At 54.7% G+C, this 27,181-nt stretch overlaps 1 protein-coding gene across 1 annotated transcript in view; it reads right to left on the minus strand.

The window, feature by feature from the left end:
- Window positions 1–25,836, minus strand: part of PTPRN2 (protein tyrosine phosphatase receptor type N2) — a 523,279-nt gene extending 497,443 nt beyond the window's left edge. Inside the window, exons 1-3 of the mRNA XM_065883635.1 lie at window positions 25,759–25,836; window positions 25,000–25,066; window positions 24,844–24,957 (exon numbers count right to left, since the gene is read on the minus strand). Of these exons, the coding sequence (XP_065739707.1) occupies window positions 24,844–24,957; window positions 25,000–25,066; window positions 25,759–25,836 (259 nt within the window). The remainder of the gene's footprint in view (window positions 1–24,843; window positions 24,958–24,999; window positions 25,067–25,758) is intronic.
- Between the last annotated feature and the right edge of the window lie 1,345 nt (window positions 25,837–27,181).

Below are 27,181 nucleotides of genomic sequence, written 5' to 3' on the forward strand. Positions count from 1 at the left end.
CTGCTTCCTTCCACCCAGACGGCTCTGCCTGAGAAATGCTGGCAGCTAAGCTGAAAAGGTCAGTGCCCCGGGCTCCCCCAACAAATGACCCGGGAAATGGACTGGGCGCCACGGCTTCTCCACAGCTTGGAGGCCCTCCGGCTGGTGTGGCTATCGAACCCTCTCTCAGTGACCCCGCCGCTGCTGCCTGGTCCTCGGGGAGCAGCCCACCTCCGCCTGGGAGCCGGGTCTCGGCATCAGGCCTGCGAGCAGAGGGCAGGCAGGAAAAGACAGGGTATCCGGCCCTCCTCCCTGCTGGGCCGCACAGGTGACCCCCGGGAGCCCGGCCTCGCCCAGTCCCTCCGGGGACACCGCCCGCCTCAGCTCTCGGGTTGCCCCCAGCCGCCAGGAGGCAGGACCTGAAAGGACCCACCACAGAGTGTGTCTCCGGATCCTGGTCACCTTTGGAGACTTGGGGCAGGACTGCAGCTTCCAGAACGCATGTACGGGGCCCTTGTTATAACTCAGACTCAGTGCTGGGCCCCACGTCACCCAGAGGAGCACAGGGCCCTGAGATTTGCACCAGGCACTCTGTTCCACCCTCGGCCCTGCCGTGCACGGGCGCACACAGATCGAAACCTGTGTCGCGGGGGCTTCCCTGGTGGTGCAGTGGTTGAGAGTTCGCCTGCCGATGCAGGGGACACGGGTTCGTGCCCCGGTCCGGGAAGATCCCACGTGCCGCGGAGCGGCTGGGCCCGTGAGCCATGGCCGCTGAGCCTGCGTGTCTGGAGCCTGTGCTCCGCAGCGGGAGAGGCCACAACAGTGAGAGGCCCGCGTACCGCAAAAAAAAAAAAAACAAACAAAAAAACCTGTGTTGCTTTATCATCACCCGTCCTTCTCCTGCCTGTCCTTTATATCACAGCATTTCATTTTTCAAAATTCTTGTGTGTTGGGATGCTATTATTATTTCAGGGTAGTAAAGGGGACATGACAAAATATTTCACATACAGAGGGCCCAGATCTGAGAAGGCTGAGCCCCATGACGTGGGCCAGGTGTGACCCTCCCATGACTTTCTGCAGTGGCTGTGGACTTGGGCTTGAGGAGTTCAGGTCACCAGGCAGGGAGGGGCTTGCAGATTTGGCAAAGGAATCTGAGCGACAGGAGGAAGACAGAGGGTGGGAAGCCTGGGCACGCATGGCATGGTGTGGACGGCAGCGGCTGCGAGGGGAGGGGCAGCCCTCGTCCCCAAGCCCAGGGCACCATGTGTACGGTATGAACAGCACTGCTGTCCAGGAGGGGCGGGGGGGGGGGGTCACCCCAGTCCGGTTTGCTCTGGAGAAACATGTGTAACCACGGTCACCTTTCATCTCTTGTTTTGGGCTGCTGGTCCCACTGTTCCTGACAGAAAATAAACACAGGAGGGCAGGAACCACATTCAAGGTTCAATTACCGCCCGGGACACAGAAGTCGGGCACAGTTCAGATGACTAATTGGCAAGGTTCCCAGATGAGCCCAAGTCGGTTAATTTCGGAAGAATTTACTCAGAATATTTATCTGCTGCTTGACAGAGGAGGTGGAAGATTTTATCAGGGATAAGATCCCCTCTCGGGTGGACAAAATGGTCTCCTGCCTGCCGTCCACAGGCAAACCCACCATGAGGAAGTTATCCTGGTGCGGCCAGTCTCCCGCCCTCGCTGGCCCCAGCTCTCTCCCAGCACCCTGCCTGCTGAGTCGAGAGCTCAGTTCGGGATGTTAAAGGGAGAAGTAAACAGTAGACTTGGGGCCTGTGCGGCAGCATCTGTGTCCTGCATGGCCCCGTGCTGCCCTGGCTCCAGCCTGGCTGTCGAGAGGGCCAGCGGCCGCCCTGGCCTGTGTCCTGGAAGCCAGCGAGCGGGTGGGTAGGATGCGCCCGCTGGACACTGGTCCGAGGGCCGGCCCCGTTCTGGGGCTCTTCACCAGACCAGTCTCCTGTAAGTGACTCTGAACAGACCCAGAGGGGGTGACCCAGTGGGGAAGACCGGGCGGGCGCACATCTTTCACACCCTCGGCAAACGCGGCCTTGCGTTAGTCAGATCAACCCTTTATTCTTACTTCGCTTCCAAGACTATGGTTGTTTGCTCCCCCAAGTATCCTACCCAGCAAATTTTACTGAACAAAGTGCCTGGAAAAAAGACCCAATAATACAACTCAGAGGCACCCCTTGAAAAAAGGCATCCCCCAGAAAATGCACTAAACTAGGATTTAATTGCTAGAAATCACTTTCAATTACTAAAAATTATGACAGATTCCTTGTTGAATAGACACACTATTTCACCACCACTAATAATTTAAAATGGCTGACCGCATGTAATCGTGAGTGATTTTTGCTCTTTGGTGAGCGGCAAGGTGCTACACTACGCTGCTGCCTTGCCAGGGCTGGGCCCCTACTCGGGGCACCTCCGTGGGCAGCCGCCTCCAGGCCAGGTCTCCCAGGACAGAGAAGACAGCCCGTGGCCGGGAGGGACTGGGCTGGCTGCTTCCTCGCCCTCGAGGAGGGTGTGGCCCCCCAGAGAGAGACGTGGGTGGGATTCAGAGCCTCCCTGGGGGCCCAGGGCCGCTCCCCCAGCCTCACCGAGGATGCTTCCAAAAGGGCGGGACAGCCTTCCCAGATGCAACTTCTCTCGGATGAAGTAGCGGGAACTACCTGCCTCCCGCTGGGTCGCCTCCGCCAGAAAAGAGGGGCTCGAGGTCGAACCCCACCCCTGAATCAATCACTGTGCTCAGTGAGGCCCTCCTCCTGACTGGACCAGACTTCAGCGAGCAGGACCTCCCCGTGTGCAGCCACACGGACAGGCAGGGCCGGCGGAGCTCCTGCCCCGGGGAACGTCCAGGCTCGGTTGTGTCCGTCCAGTCCGGCCTCCGCACTGGAATCCACAGGTCCTGGATCGCAGCCTCCCCGATCAGGAGCCCGCGCAGAAGCTGGAGCTCAGAGAGCTGGTGCCGTGTCTTCCAATGTGCCAAGTGGCTGCTGGAGACACCCGGCCCGCTGCAGAGGGGAGGCCCCACGCAGGACAGGACGGGGCCCCCGCGGGCCGCGGGGCTCTGACACTCTGCTGAGGAGGTAGGGGCGGGGCTGCCGTGCCCCGGCTTCCATTCTCCACGTGGAAGTTCCAGGCGCTCTCGTGACCCCAATCACTCTAGCCTCCCCCCCAAGCCATTTGCATGTATTTAATTGGCTCTCTCTGCAGGATGCTTTTGAAACTAGCTCTTTGAAGACCTTTCACTGTGGTACTGAGATAAAGCCCCAAAGAGCAGGGGTTTATCGAGAGGAAAGAGCAGATAAAATGAGAAGCAGGAGATGAAATGACGAACGGATGACAAAAGAAGGCACGTGAGGATGCTGCTGGACGGACTCCGGGCTGCCCCACTCCCAGGTCCTTGGAGAGGGTTCATTAGCTCAACGAGGGAACATCACAGACCTCTTTCCTTCGAGGGCCATATTATCAATTTTTTTTTTTTTTTTTTTTTTTTTTTTTTTTGTGGTACCCGGGCCTCTCACTGTTGTGGCCTCTCCCGTGGCGGAGCACGGGCTCTGGACGCGCAGGCTCAGCGGCCATGGCTCACGGGCCCAGCCGCTCCGCGGCATGTGGGATCCTCCCAGACCGGGGCATGAACCCGTGTCCCCTGCATCGGCAGGCGGACTCTCAACCACTGCGCCACCAGGGAAGCCCCATATTGTCAATTTTTAAATTTTCCCGAACGTTGAACAATGGAAGCATTTTTTGCGGAGAGCTTTTAAGAAATGAAAAGCCAGGCCTAATGGGGGTGGGGCATGACAACGGGCGAAGCAGAGGGGCCGTGTGAGGACAGAGCAAACCTCAGAAGCGCTGACTGCATGTGGGCCTTGTGCCCTTCACTTAGAACCCAGTGTGGCCCGCAGACACCGGAGTGGCACACAGGTCCTACATAAGAACGCACGTGCGAGCTCCCTGTCCTTTCACAGAGAACAGGGTCACTAGCCGACCTCGAGCTTGGACAGGAACTGTCACCCTGAAGCACCATCCCGCCCAACCTCAAGACTCTGGGGCTTGACACCCCTAACCTGACACACCTGAGGGGCAGCGGGACGGAGCGGACCTGGAGCCCAGGCCCTGACAGGAGAGGACTGGCATTTCCTCCCGCCACATACCCCGAAGGACACAGGAGCCCTGTCTTGGAAGCCGAAGTCCTTCAGGGCCGCAGCCCCCAGTCCACGCTCCTGGCAAAGACGGCTCTCCAGGCAGGCTTGCGAATCAGTTAACAGGTGAAACCCACAGAAGCCCTGACCGTTTTCCTCAGGCTTCCATGGTCTCAGATGCCCCGATCCCACACAGCTCGTTTTCGCTAACAGAACAAGGGGATTTATGGTTTCAAGGGAAGCAAAGCCCAGCCACGGTCTCCCAGACGTTGTGGCCTCATGGAAAGTGCACACCTGTCCAGGGTGAGGACTCCCTCCTCTGGATTGGTCTGGGGGGCTGCTGCCTTCTGAGCGGGGGCTCCGGCCTCAGGAGTCTCCCTTGAACGGTTTTGTACGGTCCGACCGAGCCTGTTGACACGGGGCCTGTGGTTCATAATCCAACTACCCTCAGTGGCGGCTCTTTTCTCTTGTAAAGCGGCAAAACAGAAGAAACAGGCATCTCTGCCCGAGAAAAGCTTCAGGACACCGGCTCTGCCCCACAAGCTTCAGGACACCTGCTCTGCTGCTTCTCGACAGAGTCTCCCCAGCACCCTATTCTCATAGGCCGCAAAGAACCCGAAACACTACAGCTGAGTCACCTGTCTTCTCCCGTCGTCTTGGGAACACGATTCACCGAAAGTGGAGGGGAAAGTACATTTCGGTTTTGAAACGTAAGGTGAAGCAGATGACTTGGGAACACAGTGGGTGGCTTCGGAGCGAACACGGACGCAGTTATTACTGGGCTGTGGGCACAGAGCGTGGGCGGGGACTGCAGACCCGGGGGTCACAGTCCCAAAGCCCCGAGGGCGGACCTGACCCTTCCTAAGGCTGCGGCCGTAGCTGTGAACCTGGGGAAGCCGCACTTACCTTGTGAGACGTGTTGAGCGTTAAAGGGGACAACACAACGGAAGCGAGGGCTTCCCCCACCTCCCCGACCCCCAGACTCGGGGAGGAAAACACCCTGACGGAAGGAACACAGAAAAGAAGGGCAGGCGGCCAGAAGGAGGGTGCAGTCGGCTGTGTGCCCGGCAGCAGGGGTCCCGGCACCTGCGACTGTGATTTTACATTCGGCACAAGAAGAAACCAGTAGCGTCCTGCTCAGGGACTAACGGGAGGTTGCCTCGGGCCCAGCCCACCCCCGGAGGCACAGGCCGCTGCCTAATCACAGGCCCCTCCCACAGAGCCCACTCCCCCCAGAGGATCCCGGAGCACCCAGAACGGCAGAAAAGATGAGACACTCCACCAAATGCACTCTAATTTGATGTCTCCCTCTTCACTGCCGTGTCCCAGAGGAGCAAACACGAAAATGGACCACAGTTTCTTCAAAATGATTCTCCTGCTTTTAAAAAATTTTTGACTTTAAGAAAATCAAAAGCAGGTCATATGTTAGTCAATGACACGTTTAAAACATGCTTTAGAGAGGTGATCATAGCTCTGTTTTGAGGCCACTGCATTTCCACTATCAACACTCTCAAATTCCCTCGCACACGCTCCCCGAGTACGGACGGGGAGACCGAGGCCTAGACGGCTCCACGCATTCTCGCCCAGTCAGGCTGCAGCAGGTGGAAGGGCCGTTCTCCCAGGGACCCCACCACCCGCAGTACTGATGCTCAGTACCCGGCCGTGCATTTCCTTGTGACCACTTAGGACGACTCTCAACTCATCGCGGCCTTTCCTAGAATACCAGGTCCTTCTCTCTGTACCCCCTCCACCCCCCAGGGTTCACTTCCTCCTGGCCGGCCCCCCCTTCCACCTCCCCATGTGTCCTCCCATCCTGCTTCTCTGCCAGAACATTCCTGAGCGAACAGGTGAGGACTCTGAGTGTGCAGCCGTGAGTACCTGCACGTGTGCCACACAGCAGAACCACACAGGGTGTGAACACGCAGCCCTGTCCTCTGCCCACACCCGTCCTCCACCCACGCTGCGCCACGTGGCCTTCTCTGTCCACGCCGACGCTATCTCCCGGGAACAATCCACGGGGTGACGACATCCTCCGACGAACCAACAGCCAGCTCCGCAATTCCGCTTTGGTTTTTGTTCGTTTCTGGTTTTGGTTTTGAACACTCGGACCCTGTCCTGTTGGCGCTCCACTGAAAACATAAGGTGTTTCCCACATGCTGAGTGTGGGCGTCCCCGTGAGGGTCACGCTCCTGCAGGGATGGTGTGGGGAAGGGGCAGAGTCCCTGGGGCCGAGCAGGAGGGCACTCGGGTCCTCTGCTGGGGGAACGTGTCCGCACAGAAGGGGCGGAAGGGCACGCCCAGGCTCCCCTTGCGGCCGTGGGGTCAGCGTGCACTGCGGTCCGCTGCACGGGACGAGTGAACCAGACCGGCTCCTGGCGGCTGTGCAGGGAGAGCCGGCGCAATTGGCCCGCGACGGCCAGGAAGACCACCCTCCCACGTCCTCCGTCCAGAGAGCACCTCCCACTGTGCCCACGGAGCATCGTGCCCTTGTCACCAGCCTTCTTTCCTCGATGGCGAACTTCCAGAGAGAGGGTCTGGAGAGGCCCATCTCCGTGTCCAGTAACCCTGGAACATTCCAGAAATGGTGGCTGATGGACACGGGAGCACCTGCCAAGTCTCCAAAGGGCGTCTGATTCCTAAGGCAGCAGGGACTCGGTGGGGGAGGAGGTGATCAGCTGAGCAGGAAGTGCCTCCCGGACGGGGAGGGGGTTCAGAACTGCGGGGGGAGGAGAGGCGTCTCCACTGCCCTCCCCCCTCCCCCGGCAAGGCTGGCAGCAGCCCCACCCACCTGTTCTGTGGTCCTCTGAGCACACCTGCCATCCGTCTCGTCGACTCTGCTGTGGGTCCGGCCGTGTTACTTTGCACAGTTGACCACGGCCGACCGTCCTCATGCCTGAGGGCTCTAGGCAGAGTCGGGAACACAACTGCACATATTTGCAGATGTGGGAAATAATGGAGATTTCATTTACTGGAGTGTGTTTATTTTTGTTTTGTTTTATTTTGCTTTTTCAGTCCAAGGTCTGGGACCCTCCAATTCCCCCACTTCGTTTTGGTGAATAAACTAGATTGTGGTTGGCTTCTAATGTTTTATGAAAGGTGTTTATCCATCTGCTTTTTGTCCTGAAACCTGAGATTTGCCGGGTTGAGTAAAATAGAGTTCAGTGTCAAGAACACATCCCAGAGCAGCTGTGAGGGACGCCGGACCCTGCCGGCACCACCGGCTGCCTGGTTTATTGCTTTCTGGTTGGTAATGGTCCTTTAGCGGCTGAAGACAGTGTTAAAAGAAATTCTCTCTCGGCACCAATGGTCCTGCACTTTGTAGTTCAATTCCTGAGTTCAAATAAAAGTGACTTCTTCATATAGCTTTGCCATCTACTCAGATGGCCAGCTAGCACCCCCAGAACCCTACAAACCACGAAGTTTCGCTGCGGAAGAGAGAAACGTAAGAGGAAGAGACAGAAGAGGTGGGCAAAAACCACTTCCAAAACGAGGGGCCCAGAAACCAGTCTGTAATCACGTGTCCACACGAGGCTAAAGGCTTTCATTTGATAAGGGAAGTAGACACAAGCCTGTAATGCGAATTATTTCAAAGAGTAAGAGTCTGATTGTCTCCATGACCCATATAGCTCTTAGTGAGGTTTAAGACAAAATTACATCCCATACAGCCCATAAATGGACACCCTCTCCCCACCTTCCTGCTGTTCCCAGAAACGCAGGTTTTCAGTGCACCTGGGAAGCTTCCAGGTTTCTAGAGGTCTCAATTTCCGCCTCTGTTGCTACATCCAATTCTCGAGGGCGAAGGCTCTGCCGTGTCTGACACGAAGCCCCCCTCCGGGTCATTCAAAGGCAGATGCCCGCCTGCCTTCCGTCTCAGCTGTTGCATTAGTGCCCAACAGTGCCCTGACCCAAGCCTTCAGCTTTTATGAAATTCTAGTGCAGATGAAATCTACCTGACCTCATACTTTAAAATTAAAAAGCAAAAATCTCTAGTTTGCATCAGAAAAAAATATAAGCTTTAAGAGTGTTCAAAGTTAAGAAATCTAGTTTTAATTATAATAGTATACAGTCTGTCAATATTCCTTGAACCTACAGAGATACCTAGGCATCTCCTAAAAGAGAAGAATTTGCCTCTCAAATACATATAAATAAGAATGTCTGTGGTTTGCCCCCAAAGTGGTAACACTTCGTGGGAGGTATTTGTCTACATTTCTGCTTCCCATATTCGAAGTCTTCCGTGTGAAGTAAAGGGTCGCCCTGGTGTCAGCTAATGGCACCCCAGCTCGGGTGACAGAGCTCCCTTTTCTGCGTCTCCTCTGCGGTGAGGATAAGTCGTGCAATACCAGCCATCCGCTCCAGGAAGACACACTGTGGCCTCAGAAACGTGTCCGCGTCTCTTCTGACGGTTGGAGGAGCACCCGGGGCCTGTGATGCGAAGGGGCCGTTGCAGAAGCCCGCGGCGGGGATCCCCAGCGGCAGAGAAGCTGGCTGCACCGCGCCGCCGCTGGGCTGCCTACCCGGCTGAGACCCGGACACGGGGCGTCCACGACACCTGCCCTGTCGGCCCCTTCCTGCATTTCCACGACAACCAGCTTGTTCACGGACAGCTGGTGCCAGCTGCAAATCATCATACTATCAGCTCTCAGATACATGACAGAGGTGGTCAGGCAGCTAAATAATCGGAGGGTGAACTTGTGTTGATTAATCTAAGCCCTCTCGGCCCATCCGCTCGTGACCGCTGTCCATCTTTCTGCAGCAGCTCGTGGGGCAGAGCGTGTGGTCTGTGGCGCAGAGGCCGTGCACCTGCGCTGTGGGGTCCTCCTCACATTCGTGCCACTGAGACCCCAAAAGGCCAGGCTGGGGGCCGGGCAAGTGCTGGCCAGACGGCAACGTGCTGAGAGTCCTCAGATGTCACAGAAAATATGAGCTCCCCACATCCAAAGACATGTCTTCCAGGTTATTCTGCTCCTGAAGAGGAAATGCTGCAAACGCAATGTGCAAAGCAAGACTGATTCTCTCAGAATCGCGTCCCAGAGGAGCAGGTGTGGACGTGCAGTTCCTGGTACCACAGCTCTAAGCGTCTGGGCGACGAGCTTTAGAAAGAGATCGTATTTTCTGTTCTAACCACAGGGCCGTTCTCTCTTCATTCCAGGCTGATCAACATTTAGCTGCGAGCTCTCTGGCTTTCACGTCTGCCCTGGTGTCAGGATCTGGAAACCAATTCTGAAATGTACAGGGGAGCTCCCGCTCAAGGGAAATCTGCCAAGAATGCTTCCGGAAGCCCCCTTTGCAATGTCGATGATGTAGCTATGGCATTCGTTTGGGACACTGTCCTTCCTTTCAGTTCAGCAACCCTCAGCCCAGGACACCACGAGCTCCTTCGACCATCCTTTCTACTTCTTTAGAGACAGAGAACGCATTTGTCTTGGAAAGGGTCTTCATTTAATTAAGGCCCTCATTTCTCTTTGATTGCCAAACTCACCAATAAGGAGGGGTTCTTTAGAGCCAATAAGGAAATGTTACAAGTAAATATGGCCCTAGAAAAACATACAGTTCAGGGGGATTCTTACCAAACAGGAGATGATGGTCAGTGTTTAGACTCACAGAGGCTTTTGCAAAGTTTAGATTTCCACGTGCACCACTGGCCAGGCCAGAACGACTTCCGGTGGAGGTGCCCCCTCACCTCTGGGGGCCGGTCCCAGGTTTGGGGCATCATCACGATAGGGTAGTTCGGGGACAGAATGGATTTTCCACTACGAACGTAGACTATGCTCACTGAATCTACAGAAACAACTTTTTGAAAATTTAGGTATATGATTTTTTAAACGACTGTAGGCTAATTCAAAAGTGACCATTTTTGAGCCACATTTACTGTTTTATCGTTTTTTATGTCATCTTTTCACATTTCTCAGAATTGCTCATAGCGTTCTCTTGTGATTTTTAAACTCAGCTCACCTACCGTGATGCTCCCTTTTTTCCCAATAATTGCGTATTTATGCCCTTTTGTTACTGTTGTTGGTTAAACAGAGGTCTGTCTTATGTGTTTTTTCAAAGAACTAGGTTTTTTGTTTGTTTTCCTGATGCTTTGCCTTTTCCATCTATTTCTCATTTTCTGCTCTTTTCTTCATTATTTCCTTCTTTCTGTCTTTTGCTTGCTCTGTTGGCCTTTTTATTACTTAATTTATTATGAAACGTTCTGGGGGTGGTCACAAAGGAACGAAGAAAGCTAACGAAGAGCCTGTTCACACCACTGATTTACAGAAGGTATAAAACATTCCGTTAGCAATTCCTCTCTGACTGTGCCTCTCTCTTCACCTCACCCGGAGCTGACAACTGTCCTACTGCCGTACTCGACATCCCACACTCCCCATTACATGCTCACTGCGTGTGTGAGTTCTCGTAAACGGCACACGGTATGGTTTCTCTTTTGACATCACATGCTCTCCACCTCTGTGTGTTCTGTGCTTTACCTGCTCACCTCGCTTGTGAGACGCAGACATGCTGAAACGTGTGCCTCCAGGTGGTTGACGGCGGTTACTCTGTGGTGCTGAATTGCTCTCCGGTTGATGGGTGTTCGGGGAACTCCCATTTGACTGCTGTGAAGACGGATGTGGCATGGCTGTTAGGCAGAGGCTTCCCAGTGCCCCGAGTACCTGGAGTGAATAACTACAAATGGAAGAGCGTCAATGTAGGACTTTCATGAAATCATTTTTGTTGTTGTTGCCGAAACAGCATCGGAAACGGTTTCATCAGCTGTGTCTAAGAATTTCCAATTTGCCCTAGATTCTGGCCAACACTTGGGATTGCCAGATTCTTTCATTTTTTCCAACCTTACAGTTAAGGAAATAATATCTTGTGATTTTTAGCTTTAACTTCTCCGACGTCTAGTGAGCCTGGGCAGCCTTTCTTTCTTCCTGACTTACGCATGTTCTTCACGTGCTGGGCACTGACGTTTGCCTGACCACGTGTCACGGAATCCCCATCCTGCCTGCGCTCTGCTCTGCACTTGCCTGTACCCACACACAAACGCTGTCCGTCACAACACTTGGATCTCTTCCGGTCTCGCCCCCCTATGGCTTGTACTTCTGTATCTTTTCTGTATCTTGTCCCTCCTGAAACCCACGCTTTAGAAGTTCCTTGAGTTGTTAGTGGGAAACTCAGTTTCCATTTGTTATTTATCCCTTTGCTTTTAATTATACTTTAGTGGACATACGACTCCTGCTGCCAGTTATCTTTTCTCAGGACCTGCAAGAATCCCCACTGTTCCTGCCTTCCTTGCTGTTGAGAAAGGCGCAGTCTAAATATTGTCCTTTCTCACATATTTCGTCTCTTCTCTTGGACTCTGGTCTCCCACCGACCCACTGCGACATGTCCAACCTTGACTTTCCAGTTTGCGACGCCCTGCGGGGGACCCGGGCACTCCAGCAGCACGCAGCCTCGCGCCTCCTTGCACTTCTGGGAGCCCCGTGGCCACTCCTTCAAGTACTGCCTCTCCTGCACCCTCCCCTCCCCTCCAGGAACGTGCACGTGATGCCATGCGGACCTTCCACCCCTTGCCTGTCCCTGCACGTTTTCCATCCCTGTCGCTCTTGACACTGCACTTTGGGTCACCTCCCCCGATCCGTGCTGCAGCTCAATAAGCCTCACTTTATGGGTGGGCGTCTGACCAGCCGTCTAATCCACCCACAGGGTTTCTAGTTAGCAGGACCATATTTTCTATTTCCATAAGTCCTGGTAATTTTGTTTTAACCTCTCATTCCTTTCTCATTCTGTTGCACTTTTATCGTTGCTTGCTTTATTTCCTTAATTATTTCGGACAGTGAACAGGCAGCCTCTTTCAGCCTATTCCATTATTTCAATTCTGAGAGTCTGATTCTTTTATCTGTCGCTTCTTCTGGCTCATCCTAGTGGGTGATTTCTTCCTGGGCTCTCGTTTGAGTCACGGTTTCCAGCTTGTCGCAGATCCGAAGTCAGGAAAGTGTGGCTTCCATCTGCCTCTGGGATCTCAGTGGTTCTACAGAACCATCCTGATAAACACAGTCCTCTGAGAAAGGAGCACATGGACACTCACCTAGAAGTGCCACAACCTTCAGAATAACTCCGAGACTTTCTTTCAGGAACTGTCTTCATAGTACACGTAAACAGCCCAGTTTTTTGGTTGTATAATGTTGTTTCTCACCAAAAATCTTCCTGATGGTTGTATTCAATTCCAAAGCACATTTAGATGTTCTAAAACTCTCCACGTCTTTCCACGTGTAAAGTGTTCTGCTTTCAGTGAACATTCAAGTAGACGCATTAGTCTCTGATCACATTTTCAAAGGGTCGACCCCGCAGTGCCATTAGCAGGGGTAGCTTAATCAGGATAAGCATATAATCTGAGGAACCTGCTGTGGAGGTGACCGTTCTCAGATGTTGAACACCTGGATCAGTTCGAGGGCAACACTAGTTTTGAAACCAATGTGAGACGTGGCTCATTAACAGGGGAAACTAATGCTCACCCCCACCTCCAGAAGAAGCCAGACTAGAACACAGTACCCCGTCTGAACTCATTTAACAGAAAATTAACTTTTCAATAGAGCTCACGTTACTCCAGAGCAAATCATGTCACCTAAGGATACTGGGAGACTACTGGCTAAGCCTGGAAACGCTTCTGGGGAACTGACTGCCGAAGCGGCCCGGCTCCCGCGCCGCCCCGTGCGTTGAGTCTGAGCACGTCAGCCTTGCAAGGTGGACCTGGGCCGAGCTCGTGGCCACGCAGGAGGGCACAGCACAGACACGCCAGGGGCTGGTGGCCGGGCCAATCCCATCAGCAGGGCCCACAGCACCTCCACATCTGGGCCTTTCCCCATGGCTACCCACTCCCACCGGCAACATGTGTGAAAACTCAGAAAGCCGGGGGCCTCTTTCGGGCTCAGAGGACCAGTGCCCACACCCGCGCTCAGGCAGCGGTCTTGTCCCCCGACCTTACGGCGTCTCCTCCCCACACACAGACCTTCGCACTTCAGGCCGGGGGGCTCTTACAAGCCTAAGGGGCAAAGCCCTGAAAAGCAGGCCCTTCCGGCCCCGTGGCCGGCCCCGCCCCTGTGCCTCCCGCGCTGCATGGCCCTCGTGGGGGGGTGCCCCGCTCCCCCCGCCTGCACGGAACTCGCGGTCAACCCGCCGGGGGATGAGCCTCCCCTCAGCATCCTCTCCAGTCCCTCCCGTCTCAATCCCTCCTCCTTCCTGCACTTTAAAGCCTGACTTAAAGCCACCCGGTGTGCACTGTTCCTGCGGAGGTCAGGGCGTGGGGCGTGGAGGTGCACGGGGACCTGGAGGGAGGGGGGCTCTGGGCCGCAAACCAGGGGAGGCTGCCGGAGGGAGGCTGCGGCCAGACAGAGGCGGCCTGTGGGGCTCGGCAGCACCAGACACGCCGCCACGTGGCCTAGAGCCGCTGGTTCTACGTCTGCCGGGCCGACTGCGGCCGGAGCGAGGGCTGCGTTTAGTCACCACACACAGTCGGACGCACCGCTCACCACAGAGCAGCAGCGGCCTGGGGTCCTCAGCCACCTGCTGGGCACCCCGGTCGGGCCACCTCTGGAAAGAGCACCAGGCGAGCTCGGCCCTGCAGGGAGCACAGGCTGGTCCCCCATCTTCCCGCCCAGGCCACAGCCCCCTTCACCAACACCCCCAGCACGGGCCCTCATGCCAAGAATTTAATAAGAAGGGAACAGACGACAGCAACGAAAGGAAACCAGGAGGCACGGGAAGTTGGCAGGCGGGGAGCAGAGACTGCCGATTCCACCCGGAACCGAGCACAGACAGCAGCTGGCTCCACCTCATCCATCCCGGGGCCCAGAGGGAGAGGCAGGGGGCTGACCCCCACCAGGGCTGTGTCCAGACGCCATCCACTAAGGGACGTTTCCGCTTTGGAGGTTTATCGGATGAGCACGTGAGTACAGATGGCTGACCGGCTGCGCATCTCCCTGTGGCTGGTGACGTTCCCCTTGCCTCGGTCCCTGCAGCGTCCAGGCCGCCGCACGAAGGAGCCCCAGCACTGCAGGCCGGTGTCTTTGTGAGAACTCCAGTCCATCGAGCGTGCCTGGGGGTGGGGGGAAGCCCCCTCTGAGCTGCGTCGACACCTGTACCTCCTGTTTGCCCGGATGTCAGTTCTCCTTCCTGTGCGCCCCCTTTCTGGTGTGAAAGTGGTTCCCCAGAAGTCCGGCCACTGCTTCTTCCGCCTCACGCTCGAGGTGCCCCCTTAACACGTTAGTAAACGCGTGCACCAGCGACTGCAGTGAGCACACAGGCTCCACGGCTGCCGTGACTTCAGATGCCGCTGGCTCAGTGCAGCTTGTGCAGGCTGCTTCCCGCCCGCCCGGGTGGCCTCACGCACGTTTGTGGTCCAGACCACACGCAACAGAGGGACCAGGGCCAGCTTCTGAATTGGGTGCTGATTTCTGTTTAGTAACTTTTATAGTTTTTCAGGAACAAAACAAAGGAAAAGGTCAACTTTTCACGTGGTCCTCGGTGGGAAGGGGCATGAGTATGGGATTTGAAACCAAAAGGTACCTCCAGCTGCTGGTGGTATCACGATTTCACCCTCTCCTGTGGAAACCAAGTGATCAAGAGCTCTAACTAAAATAACGCGTTAACACGCTGTAAGTGGAGTGCCTCGTTCCGACGCAGAGAGATGAGGGAGGAAAAGCCACGGAGGAGGACAGAAGCCACTCCACTGTCCCCGCTGCTGACGTCTGTATTCGGGGACCTCCTGTGTCAGGCACCGCGCAGGGTGGGAGGGGCAGGACGAGGAAGCAAACCCACCCACCCACGTGAACGCCACCATCCAGACGTGCGGGCGACAAAAAGCACAAACCCACTCCAGGTAAACGGGGCCTGTGATGACACGGCGTGGAGAAAAGTGCAGCAACGGAAAGAGCCCGGAAAGGGGCTCCGACCAGGCTGAGGTCGGGGGCCACGCCCAGCGACGAGCGGACGTCGCCCTTCTCTCCGCTGTGTGGAGGGCCCGTCTCACAGCCCGGGCCTCACCCTGCAGCCCTCGGAAGGAGCCCTCGGGAGCAGGGCGTGCAGCCCCCTGCCTCCTCGGGGAGCTGCGGGCGCTCGGCGCCGGCAGCTCCTCGGCCGCAAAGCTCGGACGCCGGGAAGCTGCCCCACACGCTCTCCGGGGCGCACGGCACAGGCGCATCCTCGGGGCAGCCTCGCCGCATCCCACTGGCGGGGGTATCCGTGGTCCTCTGCTGCTCCACTTTCAGTCCTTCCCACCTTCCAACCCGGCCAGAGCGACCCCCACGGTGCCCCCTCTGGTCTCCCACCTTCGCTCGTCTGCCTTCCACGGGCGAGTCTTCGGGTGCATCCCCCCCAGGCCCACACCCCAGGCCTGGCTTCCCCGGGCTCCGCCCCAGCTCCACAGGCCAGTTTCCAAAGCCTCGGTCAAAGTGCAGGCCTGTCCCGCAGAGGCCTTTCCCGGAGTCGGCATCCAGGGGCTCATGGGGTCAGGCGGGCGGCACAAGCTGCCGTTCCTCCCAGAAATACATTTTCCCAACGTCCGACAGTCAAAAGGATTTGTGTTCTACGTAGAAACCTGGGACGTCTCGGCAGCAAGCAATTGACGTCACTTTGAACCACAGTCACTGCCTCTGCAGTTATGAGGTGGGCTAAGGCAGAAGCTAACTTTCACAGAGACACGCGCTCGGCGACTGCTTGGGTGGATGGCTGGATGGCTGGGGCGGGCAGGGCCACCGGTGGTGATGCACAGCGGGGACGTCGGCCGTGACCCGCTCAAGAAGAGGCCGTCAACCACACACCGAGGTCCCTCTCGTACCCACCCAGGCTTGAGGACAGAACACAGGTCTATACGCACAGGAGCTCCGTTTGCTCTCCTCCTCTACCGCCCCTGTCCTGAAACCGTCAACTTCATCTCTGAACTTGCGTTTTGCAAGCACGTCGGGCGAGACGGTGGGGGTGCGTGCTGGCGGAGGGGCACCCAGTCCGCGTGCCTGCTGCCCTTCCTGGCCCGCTCACACATCGACTCGGAGACGCCCTCAACTCAGATCCCAGGGGGCCCCGGAGACGAGCTCGCCTCCGCCCAGGACTCAGTTCGCACACAGAAAGCAAGCAGCGGTGTTCCGAGAAACACAGACAAGGGGGGCCCCGTTGCATCCTTTCTGGTTCCCGCCACTTCCCCGAATTCCCAGCCATCTATGCTGAATGATAACAGAGAAGGAGAGGGGATGGTAGGGGGGCCAGAGTTCCTCTCCCTAGGTCCTACGTATCCATGGGGGAGCCGAAGGCGGGCTTGGTGGGATGTGTCCGCGTTGAGAAGTGAAACAGAGCAGCGTCTCCGCCGTCTAACGTGGACAGCATGTATGCACGTTCGAGCCATGAAACAGGAGTTGGATAATTTTGGTGATTTTGCGTGGGCATTAAATGCTCTTATACTTGCATTTAAAACCAGAATTGCACGATATAAAGACAAATGGTAAAAGTCTGTGCTAATAATTTCTTAATTTTTCTTGACTTAGAATGACGTGGAACAGCAAATAAAAACACCAGAATAGGTGGAGGGACACTGCCGAGGGAACGCCTGATGCCTTAGTTTCTGCTCTTCCCCAGCGCTGGGCCTGCGGCTACGGAGCCGGCGCAGGCGGGGCATGCGCAGACGTCAGCTCCTGCTCCCCGCCGCGATGCTCTACGGCCCCACCTTCCTTTTTCGATCTGCTTGTGTTAATTTGCGCCCAACTGCAAAAAGCTGAACAAATGTATATATTCAAAACCCCAAGCAGTTAACCCCAGCACCCAATTCTGGCTTATCATTTTAGCTCCTGAGACAGAATGCTCTAGAGTCATAACTGACCCACAGAACGGTCACACCGAGCCAGCAGTCCATCCCGCTGAGGACGTTCAGTCTTCCTCCCCGGCCGCCGGGCTCACGCCGGCTTGAGTTGCAAGAGTCCATGTGGAAGGGAAGGCTCTCCATAACTCAGTGTGGGTGACAAAGGGCTTCACCATTTCCTGAGCATTTAGTGAACGGCACCACCCACATCACCTGGGACTGGAACAGTCCTATGAGACGGTATTACTGTATTTCATCCATGCTAAGAAATTTTGATTTTGAGACAGACCATCATTTCAGTATTGCTAAGAAAAAGCCAAAACGTTGCCGGTTAAATGACGGCGTGCTCTTGATGTAAGGGGCACCCCTGATTTCAGGGGTGTTAAGATGTGAACACAAAGTGCGTCTGAGAAACGACGGAACACCATGCAGTGGCTGTGGGGTGGAGTCACGCTGCACGCATGCCTCCCCGGGGCTCGGCCTCCGACACTGGCAGGCCGGCAGCTCTCAGCTGGGGCCTTGTCTGCTCCGTTCCCGCAGCCACGGGGAACGGCCTCTGCCTAAGTCACCACCCCGAGCCTCCTCCTGGGCAGAGCATATCCCAGGGCCCTGGCCCTCCTTGGGCACAGAGGCCGAGCCCCGCGGCCCCATGGGGTCACCTCCGAAGGCTTGCCCAGCTCCAGACCCAGAGCTCCTCTGGGCTCCGCTCCGCACCTCCTGTGCGCCATCGCCCTTGTGTCCCCCCTCTGCCCAACCAGGCTCCCATCACCTGCACAGGTGTTATGCCCTGAGCACTCCCCAAGGACCTGACCACAGTGAACCTCGGTTTCAGTGTCTGGTTCCAGGGCGCCCGACCAAAGGTGTGTGGTGCTGCCCACACTCCACGGGTAGGGAAATGGAAACCAGGAGAGCTTCGGTACTGTCACAACGTGTGTGCCGAGCTGATGTGGCCCGCTTGGAGCACAGCTGGAGCTGATGCTTCCTTCTGACTCCAAACCCACCCCCTTTTCTCTCTACAGCGGTTCTTAGAGTGTGGCCTGAGGGCCTCCATGGGTCCCTGAGGCTCTAAGGTGGGCATTAGGTCAAAATTATTTTCATAAAATACTAAGGCACTATTTACCCTTTTCATTTTATTTTTTCTTACACTGGAATTTTCCAGAGGCTATGTGGGTGGAAATTGCCTAGAATGAGTGCAGAAGCAGATATGAGTACCCAACTGTTTTTTCTTAAGGCAAACGTTAAAGAAATATGCAAAAAATTAAAACAAAACAAAAACATAACACTTAGCACATTTTTTAAAATGTTTTGGAAGACAGAGTTACTATGGTTATTATGTAACAAGTTTATTATGACTATTTTTATTTTAAACGGAATTAAAACACAGCTTTTAAAAATTTTCTCAATTTTAAGTTTCTAAGACAGTAAATGCAGATAGCACTAAACCCACAAAAATGCAGAAGCTCTTTGGGGTCTTCAATAATTTTTAATAGTATGAAGGGTTCCTGAGATCAGAATTTTGAGAACTACTGTTCTACACTCTGCTGTTGGGAGTTCTAACCCCAATTCTGCACCAGCTAAGTGACACTGGGAACAACCTTTGTGCCTCTGTTGTTGTTTTTTAATGTACGAAATAAAAAGGTGCATTCCTCTTACAGCAAAAAGAAAGCATGGGTGGAATACTGAAATTATAACTATTTAAAATTATACTCTTCTATACTATACTGAGTATTGCTATTTTCTGTTATTCTATGAAAATTATAACAAAATATATCATATTAACTTACTGTATAGGGTTAAAATGATGTCAAACGTGCAATCTGAAAATCCTAAAACATTCAGATAAAAAATTTAAGACACACAATTTGACAGCCGTCAGAATGGGAGAAAATATCTGCAAACGAATAAACGGACAAAGGATTAATCTCCAAAATATATAAACAGCTCATGCAGCTGAATATTAAAGAAACAAACAACCCAATCCAAAAATGGCCAGAAGACGTAAATAGACATTTCTCCAAAGAAGACATACAGATGGCCAAAAGGCACATGAAAAGCTGCTCAACATCACCAATCATTAGAGAAATGCAAATCAAAACTACAATGAGGTATCACCTCACACCAGTTAGAATGGGCATCATCAGAAAATCTACAAACAACAAATGCTGGAGAGGGTGGGGAGAGAAGGGAACCCTCCTGCACTGTCGGTGGGAATGTAAATTGACACAGCCACTATGGAGAACAGTATGGAGGGTCCTTAAAAAACTAAAAATAGAACTACCATATGATCCAGAAATCCCACTATTGGGCATATACCCAGAGAAAACCATAATTCAGAAAGACACATGCACCCCAATGTTCATTTCAGCACTATTTACAATAGTCAGGTCATGGAAGCAACCTAAATGCCCATTGACAGACGAGTGGATAAAGAAGCTGGGGTACATACATACAATGGAATATTACTCAGCCATAAAAAGGAAAAAATTGAGTCATTTGTTGAGACGTGGATGGATCTAGAGACTGTCATACAGAGTGCAGCAAGTCAGAAAGAGAAAATCAAATATCGTATATTAACGCATGTATGTGGAACTAGAAAAATGGTACAGATGAACCGGTTTGCAGGGCAAAAGTTGAGACATAGATGTAGAGATCAAACATATGGACACCATGGGGGGAAAGCCGCAGGGGAGGTGGGGATGGCGGTGTGATGAACTGGGAGATTGGGATTGACACGTATACACTGATGTGTATAAAACTGATGACTAATAAGAACCTGCTGTATAAAAAAATAAATTAAATTAAATTAAAAAAAACAACCAATACTTAACTTTCTTTGGGTTATTTGTATGGAAATATGTTAATATAAATGTTTCAGACATTACATGAAATTCCTAAAAATCTTATAAAGAAAAAAAAATTAATACACGAGAGAACAATGTGTCCACCTGTGAAACATTGCTGCCTGCAGGAGACAAGGATAGTGAATAAAAGTGAACATATTCTGCTCCTTGACGTACGTATTTACATTGAAGAAGCAAGTTGCACAATGAAACCCCATTTCCCCTTCCTTCAAGGGGAAGGCCCTGCAAGCTGCCGTCTGTCACTGAGACCGGACCCTCATCTCTGAGGAGTGGCTGCGACGAGGCCGAGCGATGGCAACACGCAGCCGACTCTGCCGTGGACGCGGCTGCCGAGGCCGCGAGATGGCAGGGAGGTTGCATCCTGTGATTTTCCACACGAGAGGGTGAAAACATGGGTCCCAGGCATCAGACTCTCCAGTTGGATGACGACTTCCCCTGAGATCCATCATTACGCCCCATAACATCTGCAGACCTGACCTCCAGAAACTGACCCTCACACCCAAGGACGATGGGCAGTTTGGAGGGGAGCCTACCTGTAAGGCCTGGGGCCGCCGCCACCAGCACGCTGGCCAGCGGGGGCCGAGGCAGAGAAGGGGTCCCGGAATCAGCCGCCCGGGGAGGGGCGTGGAGCACGGAGATCTGCAGCATTAGGCGGCAGAGGGGCCCAGGGAGAAACACAGAATCATGTCCAGAAAGTACTAGAACGAGCGGTTTAGGAGAGCACAAATGTCCCCATGACGCTTCTTTTCAACCTAGCCTGATAAAACCTTATTTCACGCCTACACCTCCGGGCTTACTAGGGCAAGTCCTCCACTGCCGCTAAGACAGAAGGAAATGCAACGTGCCGCCAGGTACAAAGTAACAGAGCGCAACGCCACGGGCCTGTCCAGCCACTCGGACGCGCCCTCTAGTGGCCTAGCAGCAAAGCGCCACCAGCAGCAGAAGTCAAAACACCATCCCCAACCAGGACCCCAGGCCCAAAAGAACTCCTCCAGCTTCTGTGCGAGGCACCACAGGGCTCCCGAGACACCGAGTGCAACCTGCTCAGGACCGGCCGGGGGAATCAGCTTAAAAATAGGGTGTTCCCGGGAGGGACCAGGTGTTCCGGGGAGGGACGGAGCTGGGCTCGGGAAGGACAGGAATGCGGCTCCAGGCCCCGGATGTCCTTCCCGCCTGTCCCCTCGCATCGCGATCACAGGGGACCTCCAGACTGGCTCCCATAGGGCACAGCCGTGCTCGTCGGCCAGCGAGCGGACCTGTGGTATCATCATCCTCACCACTGTTCTAAGGAAAGAACGAGAACACGTCCTCATCCCTGGGAAAATGGCTGCTTTTCTGGCCTTGGAGCTGATGCACAGAGCTAACCCACTCAGCAGAAACTCTGCAGTAATTCCCCTGGAAGAAAACAGGTGGGTATGACCTGTGTGCTAGCTCCATAAACTGGAAACAGAGTATCAAGTAAATAATATGTAACACTTGGAAATACTTACGTTTATAAGAGGGTTTAAAATATTTTACTTGATTTCAGCGTTTGACCTTCACAACAGCCCTGTTTGATCATCCACATTTACCAGACGAAGAAACCGCCCCTCAAAGAGGTTTAGTAACTCCACTCCCCTCCGTACCCGCTGCCAGGAGACAGGCAGGCAGTGATCACAAAACTAAACGTGCTCTCACCAAACGACCCGGCAATCACACTCCTTGGTATTTACCCAAAGGAGCCGAAAACTCATGTCCACACAACACTGCACACAGACGTTTATAGCAGCTTATTCATCATTGCCAACACCTGGAAGCAACAAAGATGTCTTTCCGTAGGTCAGCTGATAAGTAAATTGGTCCACTCAGACAAGGGAATATTATTCGGCACTAAAAAGAAACAAGCTGTCAAGCCATGAAAAGTCGTGGAAGAAACTTCAAAGCATTTTACTAAGTGAAAGAAGCCAATCTGGAGAGGTTACACACTGTATGATCCCAACTATTTGACATTCTGGAAAAGGCAGTTAGAAGATGAGTGGTTGCCAAGGACTGGCGGGAAGGGAGGGGTGAACAGGTGGGGCACGGAAGCTTTTGAGGGCAGTGAAACTACGCTATGCGACCCCATCATGGTAGATGCATGACGTTACACGTTGGTCAAAACCCACAGAACGCACAAGACAAAAAGTTAACCCTGATGTAAACGATGGATGTTAGTTGATAATAATGTATCAGTATTGGCCCATCAATTGCAGTCAGTGTACCACCCCAAAGCCAGACGTTGATAACCGAGAAAGCCTTCTGAAGCAGGGGAGTAGTGTATGCAAACCCTCTACTCCTGCTTAACCTTTCTGTAAATGTAAAACTGCTCAAAACAATGAGATCTAGTAATTTGAAAACTGGGCTCCCCTGGTGGCGCAGTGGTTGAGAGTCCGCCTGCCGATGCAGGGGACGCGGGTTCGTGCCCCGTCCGGGAGGATCCCACGTGCCGCGGAGCGGCTGGGCCCGTGAGCCATGGCCGCTGAGCCTGTGCGTCCGGAGCCTGTGCTCCGCAACGCGAGAGGCCACAACAGTGAGAGGCCCACGTACCGCAAAAAAAAACACAACAACTTATTTTCCTCTATGTTTCACCTCCTCCATGAAGCGCTCTCCATATATCTTGAACTCCCTTTGAAATGCCTGAAATGATCTCCCATTCTGACCCCGTGAGATCGAACCGCGATACACACTGGATCCCCAGCTTCACGGCCTTCTGTCACAGTGCTGGGGACTGGGATGGGGATACAAGGACACATCCTAACCAAGCTGGGACACTGAACCCTCAGAACTGCTCTGCCGGGAGAAGCACCCCTTCCTCTCCTGAGGAGCCCAGAACGCCCCCCAGGCGGTGGCCTTGCTGCCCTGCTGACCCTGCACCTCTCTGTGCATCTCAACCCGCGTCTGGACGGCAGTCCCAGCAGGCCCAGAGGGTGAGGCGTGGCCACAGAGAGTGCAAAGCACATGAAAGAACTGCATGATGTTGCCAATTTGTAGCAAAAGAAACACATGTGGGGATGGAGCTTCAGGACGTGAGGTCAAGGCGGAATGAACAGAAACTGGACCAGGCAGAGTTTACTGATACGGGCCCCGAAGCACAGATTCTCCAGCCAAGGGCTCCAGCAGTCTCCACCACCGGTTGACATAAATAGGGACACAAGGTCCCTACTGAAGAGAAGTGGAAACACCAGAACTCCCTTTTTACGTGACAGAGGCATGTGCCCAAAGGCTTAGAGAGATCAGCACAATCGACCTGCCCATGACCCCAGGAGGGTCCAGAGAGCACGAGAAATAAGTTCATGGGTCCCAGCATCCTCGAACAGCTCACAGAGATGCCCACGCGTGTCAGGAATACACTGGAAGTTGCTTCCATTCACCTGGGACCCCTGAGTGCACCAGGATGATGGCGCCTTGGGGAGGCAGGGGCCAAGTGGGGGCACTTAAGTGCCAAAGAGAAGGGGATGTGGTCACCACAGGGAACTGATCAGAAGAAAGTGGCCCACGAGGCCTGGGGCATTGGTTAGCTGCTGGCAGTGTTCCTAGAGCTGGACGAGATGGGCCTTCCACCAGCATCCAGGGACCTGCACCAGCAGGAAAGTTCTACATCTACTGAATCGCCAACATAGTCACAGCCCCTCCACCATTTCCACACTTGGAACCTCCGTGTCACAGACCAGAGCCCCTTGAAGGATGGGTGGGAGCAGGCCCCCTGGAGGAAAGACTCTGCTACACGAGCCAGACCCTCCAACAGGGGCCTGCAGCCTTCTACCGGGGCAGCTGTGTGCTGAGGAAAAGGACGTCAACACACCCTTCCGTGACCACTGGACACCGGCTCTCAACTGACAGTAACACCAGAAGACCCAAAACATCACCAAGGCCCGCCAGGCACACAGGGGCTTATGGGGCAGGTGAGCAAACCCATCCTGTGGTTACTCCCCGGCTCCGGAATGCACACACTCGGCGGCTGCCAGAATCCCCACCCTGTTCCCTGACCTGCAGAGTGAGGGTATCACACGGGAAAGGCACTCAAAGCACCTCCACTTAAGACCACCACACACCGCAGTTTCCACTTACGACATCATAGACCAAAAGCAACATCCCATTCCTGGAGGACTGCAGAGGTCTGTGCCACCACCAAGCAGGGTGAGGACTCCCACGCCCGTCCGCAGACGGCCGCGTGTCCTGGAGGACGGCGGTGGGTTCCACGACGGGACCCACATGGGGCCGACCGCCACCGCCGCCGCCGCCACGTGTCTTCTCTGCCGGAGCGAGTGGCACAGACCACGGCACCTGCTCCCCTACCCGTGGGAGCAGTCATCAGAGGAAGCCCGCTCTCACGGGCCAGGCCAGCCACAGCGCCACGTGTCAGCGCTCCAGCCCTCGGTGCCGTCTGGGGCTCTGGGACCCTGATCGCCTTTCCTCTCACGGGCCTCATGCAGGGGACACCGGTACACTGAGGACACTGTGGGCAGGAGGCAGCCACGGTCCCACGTGCCCAGGGGAGATGCCTGCGCTCCGAGGGTCCACGGCAGACCCGATGCTGCAGGAGCCCGGGAAGGCCGCGGCAGGTGAATCACAGCGCAGACCCTCAGGGTTCATCCTCTGCAGAAAACGTCTCTCCCTGGGGAGGCCGCGCCTGGCCTGCTCCCGGGCCTCATTCCAGACTGCACATTTGCCTGTGGGCCACCAAGCAGCCGGGCGGCTGGGCTGGGACACTAGGAACGGGGCTCCGGCGGCGCGGCCGTTTTGCAGCGACACACACGGCCACCCCCCCACCCTCACTGACCGGCAGCGCCAGCCACGGCTGCCGGGACCACCTCGAACCCAGGAGGGACCCAGGCCGCCTGCCCCCGCCCATCGCACACTGGCTGGCTCGGCCCTTTTCTAACTCCTCACCACCTAAGAGGCCAAGGGCTTTTAAGAAGAAGCAACGTGTCTTCCAAGCACTTGGCGCCGTAGCGGCCGCTGGCCCAGCAGCAGGGCGCGGATTGGGCCCCGGCCTGCGTACCTGTGCGGGAGAGCGCCCTCAGGGTGGCTGTCAGGTGCTGCAGGACCCCCGGCGACACTTCGTAGTGGTGCACGTCTACGGCTGGAAGCTCCTGACACCGTCCAAACGCTCCGTCTGCAACAAAGGGAGGCAGGTCAGGTAAGAGAGGAGACAGACAGACGGCCAGGAAGCCCTGGCCACGGCCGGCGGCGAGGCTCCGAGGAGCTGCCAGGATCAGAAGCACCTGCAAAGTGACAGTGTTTTAGGTGAAAAGCAGAGCTTCATGGAAACCACAGATGCAAAGGCTGAGTCCAGCATGGTTTGGGTTTTTAGTCTACTTTCCAGCCCTCCCTGCCCAGCCCCCGCCTTTTTGTCATTTGCCAGCAGAGACTTTCACACTTTCAATGTGAAGCTTTGCTTCTGCCTGTCCAGTGACCAAATGGTCAATAGTCTTCAGGGCCGGTCTTCCAGATGAGAAACAGGACGCCTAGGAACGTAAGTGCCCGGTTGCAGGAGGCGCTGGTGGCGGGGCCATGGAGCCCCGGCAGGGCTGGCTTCCAGGGGGCCTCCTCAGAACGCGGTGAAGAAGGGGGGCTCCAGGAACAGTGAGATATTAATGGGGACCCATTATCCTGCTCTGTCCTATTTGTCTGAAATGACAGACTCTGCTCATCAACATCTTTTCAAACCGCACCTTCTAATTAATTTAGACCCTAATTAGTCTTTATTCAGCAAATTGTTCACTTTGAGACCAGCTTCCTATGGGGGTTCAAACATTCAAATCACCGCCTTGGGTACAAAAGGCTAATTCAGGACCCAGGGCCTCACCCAGGGCGGTATCTACGGCGTCAGGCTGGCGCAGGGGGAAGCGCTTCCATTGTTCACTGCCTTTCAAATGCAACCAGTTTAATTAGCAGAAGCGCATTTGCCCAGCACCAGGCTGAGCAGCGACTGCTGCTCGCATGTTCCACGTGTGCTCAGGGCGGACGCCCCGCGTAAGCAGCGGACAGCCATCGTAAGTGCCCTCTCACAAGCGCCTCCCGGCTTCCCGTGGGCCTCTGCAAGGCCCAGAGAATCCGGGAGGCGACCTGCCAGGCTGCTGGGCTGCTGGGAGCAGGCAGACAGCGGCCACGTGAGGAGCCCAACCTTCAGCCTCTGCCCCCGCTCGGTGAGCGCCGCTGAAATTAACCCAACTGCCACCAGTGATCCGGGGACAGTTGTCTCGGACGGAGGGTCTCCTCCCCACGGCCACCCCCCAGCAAGATGGACGGTCTGCTCGGCTGGAACACAGACGATAAGTGTCCCTGTTCTCTGATTCCGTTTCATGCGAAGAACTCCATGCCAGTGGGTGGTGTGCTTGGGGTGTGGGGCAAGGAGAGAAGAGTGAGACGCTCCAGAATGCACCGGAACTTTCATGTCCCTCTTCAAGTGGAAATATCTTGAAACCAGGGAATGGAAGGAGCATTAAAACGGTCCAACCCAATGTTTTAGATGAGAAAACCGAGGCTGGAGTGTAGGGAGGGGTCAGTAGCTGAGCGGCAGGGAGAGAAGTCAGGTCCGTATCAGCGACCAGCTAAGCGCCTGCAGGCAGCCTCGCTTCCGGGACGTGTCTGAGAGCCCCTCCCGCAGGAAACACCCCACCACTCAGGCTGTCACAGAGGAGAATACGGGCAAAGACATTTCCTCGCTGTTTTGGAGTGTCCCAGGTAAATTCTCTCCCTTCTCAAGTGTGACGGCTTCATTCTTTCAATCTGGTTTGTGGTGTACACGTTGTAAATATATTCTAAGAAAAGTATTCATCAGATTTCCTTGAAACCCTTCTTTTAAACATATATTTAGACTATAGATAACGTAACACATAATATTGTTTGTGCTTTTGGAATCAGTGTTAGCTAATCATTTAATTGTTTGGATCGTCTGAAAGCTAACCCCGGACGCTCTTCACCCCTAGACTCCAGCCGCACTGATGAGGTAGAGACACTGTCCCCAGGAGCTTCTTTCAATTAATAAACTTTATTGTTCAGAGCAGTGTCGGGTTCACAGCAAAATTAAGAGGAAGGTACACAGACTCCCCATAAACCTCCTGCCTCCGTGCAGGCACAGCCTCCCCATAATCAACATTCCCATCAAATGGCGCATTTGTTAGAGCTGACGAACCTACATTGACACGCCATCAGCATATGGGTATGGAACCCATAGTTCACCTTAGGGTTTACTCTTGGTGCTGTACTTCTATGGGCTTGAACAAATGTACACTGACGTGTATCCACTATCACAGTGTCATACAGAGTATTCTCACTGCCCTAGCATCCCCTGTGCCCCACCCGTTCATGCCTCCTCCTCCCTGACGCCAGCAAGC

The sequence above is a fragment of the Phocoena phocoena genome, chromosome 9 (genome assembly GCF_963924675.1).
Source record: "Phocoena phocoena chromosome 9, mPhoPho1.1, whole genome shotgun sequence".
Classification (NCBI taxonomy): Eukaryota; Metazoa; Chordata; class Mammalia; order Artiodactyla; family Phocoenidae; genus Phocoena; species Phocoena phocoena.